General features: G+C 38.3%; 1 protein-coding gene across 1 annotated transcript; it reads right to left on the bottom strand.

Annotated features, from left to right (window-relative positions):
• Nucleotides 1-1878: 1878 nt before the first annotated feature.
• On the bottom strand, nt 1879-8198 carry LOC139318194 (amine oxidase [copper-containing] 3-like). The gene is made up of 4 exons (XM_070945513.1): nt 6623-8198; nt 4590-4875; nt 2810-2939; nt 1879-2160 (listed from the first exon to the last, which is right to left on the bottom strand). Exons 1-4 carry the CDS (start codon nt 8196-8198, stop codon nt 1879-1881), a joined length of 2274 nt encoding a protein of 757 aa, XP_070801614.1.
• Nucleotides 8199-8823: the final 625 nt, after the last annotated feature.

The following is an 8823-nucleotide window of genomic DNA, read 5'->3' as shown; positions in this document are numbered from 1 at the left end:
ATTTTGAAATTAATCCATTTGTGAGAACATTCTCGATTCACATTCAATGCTGAGTATACTTCCTGAATACTCTTGAACTGTGAGAACTGCCCAGAAGTTTCTACAATTAGCCAGCCTTTCTAGAACTTTCTGGAATCTTTTAGATCTTTCTAGCAGTTTTTTTGGACTATCCTGTAGTATCCATAGAAGTATAGAAGTACAGATGCCTTTAACCAACCTTTTAGTTTGTCTAATTGCTGAATAAGAGAATACTGAATAGCAATATTTGATTTAAATGGCATCAAGAAGTTGCTTGCATCCAGAACATACATTTTGCTACATGTGTGGACAATTTATCACGGCAAGATACTCTGTGAAAGCATATGTTAAGCTGTGTGAGGCCTACAAAACATACTTTGGCATGTCTGTCGGGGATCAAAACAAGCCCTGGGCACCTCATTTCACATGTCAACACTGCAAGAACACTCTTGAAGGTAACGTGAACAATTTGCTGCTCGCCAGATGAAATTTCAGTGGTTTATTACAGTTTAAGAGTTGTAATTAAGACGTTTTTCACTGTTTTCAATATTCTAGGAAAATGCAGGCTACAATATACATTTTATGCCCTATGGTAATATCTTGCACATATTAGGTAATGTGTGTAATATCTTTTTTTAAAATATATATATAATTCTGCTATGTTTACCAGCTGGTATGGGGATGAAAAGAGGGCCATGAAGTTTATTATCCCAAGAATTTGACAGGAACCAACTGACCTCTCAAGCAACTGCTACTTTTGCATGGTGGACTGTTTACTATCATGTATCCAGACATTCCTTCATCCATCGCCAAGGTACCACACTGCACTGAGCTCACTCCTGCCATCTTCAGGAGCGAGAAGTAAGTTAGACAGCGAGGAAGATATTGCAGATACAATTACAATTTCACAGATGCAGCTGAGGAGAGGAAGCCATACATTCCCAAACAGAAAGACCTCAATGATCTGATCAGAGAACTTGGTCTTACCAAGTCCCATGCTGAGCTTCTGTCATCTAGGCCCAAGGAGTGGAACTTGGATGAAAATATATAAGTCACAGATCAGAAAAAGCATCACCAACGTTTTCCAAACTTCTTCAGTTGGCAAGGTGGGCTGTGCTTTAGCAACAATGTGGCCAGTCCATTCAAGGCTATAGGAGTCAACGGTGATTGGCACATATACATAAACAGTTCATCTAGGAGGCTCAAAGCCATGCTGCTTCATAACAGGAACATCTATCCGTCTCTCCCTGTGGCTCATTCTGTGTACCTTAAAGAGTCTACACCATTAAAACAATGTTCATATTTGTCTCCATATCTTTCCTCACCCCGCCACCCCTGCCCAACAAAATTCCCAAGACATCAATAATTACTCCTCTCTAATATCTTCTTCAGAAATATTACTTCTAAGTAATCCCATATCTTCTAAAATATGGGATTACTACTAGGTCACAAAGAGGACATCACCGTGCATTTTATGATCTTTCTCACCAAAGACACCCCTGTTGTCCTCTAATCAGTGGATCAGAAAACTAATTTTCAATTCTAACATCAGTGTTTTAATATTGTAAAAGGAAGGGAGGATTATAGCCAATAAATGCGAGCATATATCTTTCTCTGTGTCCTCTGTCAAATTAAAAATGTGAATCATGCATGCTTTCTTTCCTATAGAAAAGAAAAAGTTCTACAACCTTCCTCTTAATCCCCAGATAATTCCATTTCATGGTTTCCTGAAGAAATTGGGCTAATATTCAGACAAAAAATATCCATTAATGCTGCAGAAAGAAGAAACAAGTATTAGCTGCCAGTAATGCAGACTCGTTGTTTCCAAATTCTATTTCACCTATCAAAAAGTAGAAGACATTAGAGAGTTATGTTTTGAAAACCTTCATAAGTAAAATGAGGGAAAATAGGCAGACATGAAGCTAATTTTGCCAGACATGCAAGTGGATTGGCCTCACAGGAAAGGAAGTTCATCTTGTGGTGGAAGTAAATACTGTCTGGAGAATATATGGAAGGATCATCATCAAAATAATTGTAGGGCCTCAAGAAGAAACCAACTACATTCCCAAGAGCTGCAGTAGTGGGTACATCCTCAGCCTGTGGAATATGGAGAAAGCCAGTGTTGATCCAGGCAACCAGATCCTATGAAAGGAAAAGGGACAATATTATTGTACTATCTTAGGAAAAAGACCTGTTAAACAGGAAAGTAGTACAGCAATGGATTCAGAAAAGCTAAGTTTATTAAGTAAAACAGCAGATGATGTAGTAAAATCGGGGGGGGGGGGGTAATCTGATAGTATAACTTTTTGCTTGCCTATTCAGAATTGAGGGTGTGTAGAAAAGGAAAACTGGAGTAGAAAATTATTACCAAAGACCTTATATCCGTTCTGCAAAATTTTATCAACTTTGATACTAAAAATCCATTAAAAATGCAAAAGGTAAGACATAAATCCCATGCATAGTTTCCAAGACCAAATTACCTCAAGTAACAAAAATGCAAACAGGAAAGCTGATCCCGGTACATGAGAACTTAAGCTGTCCTCTGAACAAGCATCCTAAAGATCACCATGACGGTTCCTTTTTCCCCTAAAGAGAAAGTGCTGCTAAAACTCTTAGCCGCATGTGCCTACTTCCAGACTAAGCTTTGGGTGACAGTCCAATTGGCTACCTTCATAATCTGATGTCTTCCAAATAAGTTTGACTTCAACCCCAATGCATTTGGACAGCACCAAATTGTGGGATAATAACCGGCAAGGTGCTTCACTGCTAGGTGGGGTCCATCTTCACTTACCTCATTGACAATGCTCTCATTGTTTATGAAGTCAGCAAAGGCCACGGGAGGATTCCAAGGGTCAACCTGATTGTAGGTAGTGGTGCTGAAAGATTCATTTTCCTTCCTCTTTGTAACAGCTAGTTTATAACTAAAAGGAAAAACAAAAGGACTTGCATTTCTTATTTCTTATTAATTATTAAGATTTATTATTTCTCTTCTTAAGATCTTAAGAGATTATTGTTCCAGGCATAGATCTTGAAAGACAATATAATGACAGGATGCTATTCCATGATAGCTTAATTATAAAAATATAGGGACTATCATTGTTATAACTCATTATTAAACTACAAATGAGTTTTAAGTTGATTTTACACTTGAACTGCCATGTGTAATTCCGTAGATGAGTTGCAGAATCCCAAGATCACTGTGGAGATCTCTGCCAACCTAGCAGGTATCATGGATCTCCATCCTGGTAGATAGTTCATTAAATATACTGACCCCAAATTCAGGAGATTAAAGTTTACTAGGAGCATCTCAGATTTGGTCCAGAACTGCAAAAATACAAATTTATAATAACATGGCTTGGGTTTCTTCAATACTCAACCAAAGCAATTTGAAATTTTCACCAGTAGCCAGTTCTGCTGACTTCAGATATAGCTAGGTACAAATTTACAATAATATGGTTCGGATTTCTTCAATGCTCAACCAGTACAATTGAAAAGACACATTGAAACCAACAATGTTTCTGAAGGGGACTTGTGGGAGGGTATTACAAATATCAGATAAGTGATAAAAATATGTATGGCCACCAATAGACGGTTCTACATGTATATGCTCTGGATATGATTATACTGTAGCTGATATGAACTTAAAGTATTTCAGGCCACAATTTTATCTTTACTTTATATTGTTTGGATTTGATAAATGCCATTCTCTCTTTTTCCCCTAATACATTTAAATTTTATTTCTGTACATCTCAAAACTGATCTGGTTCAGGATTTTCTTGGGGTTTTTTGGGAAACATTGGAGAAAAGAAAAGATTGTGAGACTCATTTTACTATTAGATCGTATTAACCTCCAATAATCTGTACCATTTGTCTTAGGTCAAGTTTAAAAATAGATCTCAGATTGAGATTAATTTCCCCAAAATGGAACATTGTAATGTGGAAAGTATTTTAACTACTCTTCCAATTATGATTATAGATCATAACCCAAACATACTGCATTTGTCAAAGGATCTGTTTCACTCTATGCCAGGGGTGTCAAACTCAATTTCATTGAGGGCTGCATTAGGGTTGTGTTTGATCTCGAGGGGCCAAGGTGGGAGCGGCCAGGGTGGGTGTGGCCAGCTTGACATCACTCATATCAGGGGCGCCTGTGGTGGACTGAGCGCTCTACCAGAGGAAAAAGGGCTCCCAAGCTCCATTTTCGCTGGCAGAGGCACCACAGGCCAGTCCTTTGCTGTTTCCAGGGCGGCCCCATTGGCCAGATCTAAGCACCCTGTGGGCCAGATTAGGCCCCGGGCTTTGAGTTTGATACCCCTGTTCTATGCAAAAGAAATTCTGCACAGTTTGAATAGCACTTTTTTCCTTAACTATATTCCACAGTTAAATCTTGGAAATGGAAAAGTTTTCCTTCGCAAATATTTGAAATATTTAAATTCTTTAAATAGATTTAAAGAAATCTGCCTCTTTAAAATGAATACATTTGGCAGTTCCTGCCTATCTTATTCAAGCTACTGAAACCCAAAGACATGGGTGAATCTATTTTACTTCTGCATTTAGAAATAATCACTTACCGACCCCAGCTGAGGCCTGGTTCCATTGGATCTGACTCTAGCAAATGGTCTCCAGAAGAGCTGACTATCTGGATTCGATAGCCTTGATCATGGCCCCATTTGTTTGTGCAGTTGGATGAAAAATAAAGGTATCTGGGCATGTCATCATGGAGATGGAATGCTGCCTTATTCTCAGTGTCCAAAACTTCCCTCACCATCTTCATTTGATAGATCTCATCTTCTGGGCTCCAAGGGGCCTGTATGGTCTCAAAAGCCATGTCATTGCCAACCAAGGTATTTTCCACACCTCAGAAGAAAGAAAACAAGTACAACAATTAGCACTTGAGCAAATGCTGATGGATCAGACCACTCCTGTTGCACATTCATCTTCTTAAAATCAAAGTCGCTTCTACATTAATTTTTTGCTGACTCAGAGATAAAATTATGATAAGAGTATGCGTAATTAGTTTTTCAGGTGGAATATGAACAGTATGTTCATGTGTTTGCTGCATCAGCATGCAAACACATGAAAACCACACTACCAATTTTCTGCAATAAAGTGGGTGCAGAGGAGGCAAAAAAAACGGGCAATAGGATGTGTGTCCAACCCGATCAAGAAAAACAGGAATTTCATGAAAGGGATGTTTATAAATGCAGTAAGAGCATCCACATAGTGGTATTAGCAATATAGTTTTATGGGATCATTGTCTAGAAAGCAGGAGCATTTAAAATGAGTTAAATGAGCTACAAAGAATATGACAGGGAGAATGCATCTATGTAACAGAGAGAAAGAAACAGAAATAGAATTGGACCTAACAAGTATTATGACATAATGTTAGTTTGGAAATGTTACATTTATATTCATTCTAGTTGGTGGCACAAATATGAAGATTTTCACAAAATATTTTCAGGCTTTCAACTAAATCTTCAAATCCAATCAAGCTACCTAGAGCAGTGATGGCTAACCTTTTCCGGACCAGGTACCCAAAGCTCACGCGCCAGAACCCCCAAAATGCAATGCGCACATGGGCCCTGCGCGTGCACCCTGCCCTGCGCATATGTGTGTCCTGCTCCTGGCCTTCTGTGCATGGGCGCATGGCTGGCAGGAGGCACACGAGCATGTGCAGCAGAGCTGAACTGGGGCAACAGCTTGTGTGCCATCAGAGAGGGAACTGCATGTCACCTCTGGCACGCGTGCCATAGGTTCGCCATCACGGACCTAGAGAATCTCCTAACCTAGATGGACACTGTTTAAGCCTTTTACACCTGAAGAAGTCATCATCCAACATTTTTTCTGATGACAAATTTCAGTGGAGACTTTTAAAGACACATTTCTCCATATCCATCCCTATTAACATTATGAGAGTTGAACAACAGAAAGGAAATGAAGTTGAGGGAGTTCGAGCCATGAAGTCTGGATCAAAGAAGCTTCTTGGATGAGAAGTCAACTGTTTTCAAGGAAAAAAAACTAAGAAAGTCCAGTTGCCTTTTGGAAAAGCATCTTCGGGACAACCATGATTTGGATGATTGAGAATCTCTATAGACAGTCCATTATGATACCATTTTTAATTTAAATTCTCAGGGGTGGGGGTGAGGAAATAATCTATTAAAGTTTTTTGATTTTATTTCTTTGCCCTGAAACCAGAATCCAGTTCTAAAGCTACCTGAAAAACAACCAATGTACAGATTCAGCTTTAAGTAATAATGCAAATTTGTTGACATCTGTAAGAATTACAAAAATGCTGATTCTAAAACTACATGTTCAAACCCCCAAAATATATGAAGACATAATTACACAACTGATGTGTAATTATATTTTCTTGTTATTATGGATTTGAATTAAGTTTTGTAACAAGGCAGTGAAATAAATATTCTTAATTAAAAAAAACTCAGTTCTCAATTGAAGTTCAAAAACATTATTAGGAAAATAGTAACCATATTCTTGTGTTTGTCTTCATTATAGTTCTGACAGTCATTGGAACAATTCTGAGAAAGCAAATTAAGGCAAAGAGCCTATAAATTCCATGCAAGTGACAAAGATTTTTCCTACTTACCACCAATATCCAAATCCACCTTGAAATGAATATTATGGGTATGAATTGTTCCCAGCACTTTTTCTTGGATTCTATTGCCAAAGTCTTCGGCATCACCAAAGTAAAAGTCAGATATAATGTACCCAGTGGCATGGACTCGAACACCAACAGCTCCACTTTGGTGGAAAATAAAATCCCAGATATAGTCATAGTTGCCAACTGTAGATATAGTCCGAAACACCAGACTTGAATCTGCCAACCCGCCATAAAAAGGAGGCTGGATGCTTTCATAATGTCGTCGTATGGGTAACTCAGTATTCTGCTCAAAGATGCAGATAGCCATTTTACGGCTAACAGGTAATGAACTATCATAAAAAAAGTGCCAGTCTAAATAACTGGATAAATAAGGACAATCTAGTCCTCGGGTAGTTGGAAAGATATGGGATCCAAGTCCAAAGCTGGCATCCATGTATCTGGTCAACATGGAAGTAGGACTGTTGGAGCCATAGATAGAACTTGCTTCCTGCAAACTTAACTCATAGATTATCCTTTCTCCATTAAACCTGGCATCAAAGATACGTGGACCCCTGCTTGCATCAATTCCAAATGCAAAACTCCAGTTCAGAAAAGTGACATGATTATTGTGAATCCTATAGCGTGGTCCACGAGGTTCATACTGCAAAGGGCCTGGATCTTTTGGCGGTACCCTCTGCTTTAGTGAAGAGTAGCCCCCATCAAGAGGTGCTTCTTTAACCTTGTTTACTCTAACCTTTCCCATATTGAATTGTCTCTCAAGGTCTTCCATATCTTCAAAGTATTGTCCATTATAAAACACTTTTATTACCTTCCACTCAGAAACATCCAAGCTACTATGATCCACTTGGACCTCAAAGCCAACTGGATGCAAATAGAAGCCAATCACATTCTGGAAATGACTCACCCACATTTTGCGATCTCCTGATTTTAGCCCTGGTGGCATTTGACTGCTATACTGAAGATTGCTTCCATTGTAATTTAGAACTTTTTGCATGAAATTTGGAGCCTTCAGGTATTCATTTCTCTTTAAGAAATTACGGATTTCATGAAACTCATTTGTCAAAACCATCCTTTGATAATAAGGTAATTTTCTTCCATATTTTTCTACTGTGATATCTTGATAATATGTTGGTTCTGGGAGTGGACCCACCAGATATTCTGTCACATTGGGCTCCTCCTGATTTCCAAAATGGACCACAGCCAGAGCTTCTCGTGGTGGCTGAGGTCCTTGATGATCTAAGAATTGTAATACTTGGGCTTTGGGAGGAAGCTGTAAAGTTATTGAATAAATGCAGTTATCTGGTGGCTTGGCTTGAGGCGTCTCTACCAGTGGCACTCCCAGGTTGGACTGTAAATACCTCTTTACTTGCACTATCTCTTCTGGGGTTAAATCTTGAAATACTTGGCTGCCAGCATCCTGACCACCTTCCTCTTGTTCATTTTTCTGGGAAGAACTCTCACAACGTGTGTGTTTTTGTCCTCTAGTACAGAAAACCAAGACTACGATGAAAATGATAGTGACACATATTGCTATGACAGAATAAATCACTTTGGAATTCATTTTCCCAACCTATAGACAAAAACATAAAGAAAAATTCATGAAATTCTAAATTATATGTTTATAATCCTGGACAAAAATAATAAGATATGTAAGTTTCAGAGCTACAATTTCCTTTGCATTTACAAAACACACCAGAAATTGTGCAAAGATAGCAATGATATGGTCACAAATTCAAGAAACTTACCATCTAGACATGATCTTCCTGTTTTCATTAACTAAAACCAAGAACTCAGATGAAAACACTGGTTGGACACTTCTAAACCGACTGGAATTTAAGAGCAAGTCAATTATACATAGGTTAAAAGGGAGGAGATCTTTTATGCAGATTTAATTTTATAACCTTCTGTTTTGAGGAAATGCAATCTAGAAAGCTTCATAAACCTTGTTTGCCAGCCTTTAGTCATTTTTCAACTTGTCAGCATCCAACATAATTCTCCAAACTGAAATATGTTTGGACTAGATGCTAACTTCTTTGTACAACAACTAAATGTCTCCTCATCCAAATATTTAAAGAATGACATAAGCACCAGCACAAGACTCTCACTTGATTGCCTTTGATTGCCTCTTAACTTTTTTTTTAATGAACCCAGCTTTTAAAGGAAGTTGTTTAATCTATTGTGAAACT

Source organism: Pituophis catenifer, unplaced genomic scaffold (genome assembly GCF_029215685.1).
Source record: "Pituophis catenifer annectens isolate HBS135680 unplaced genomic scaffold, rPitCat1.0.hap2 SCAF_6, whole genome shotgun sequence".
Taxonomy (NCBI): domain Eukaryota; kingdom Metazoa; phylum Chordata; class Lepidosauria; order Squamata; family Colubridae; genus Pituophis; species Pituophis catenifer.
This window is presented reverse-complemented; position numbering and strand designations above follow the sequence as displayed.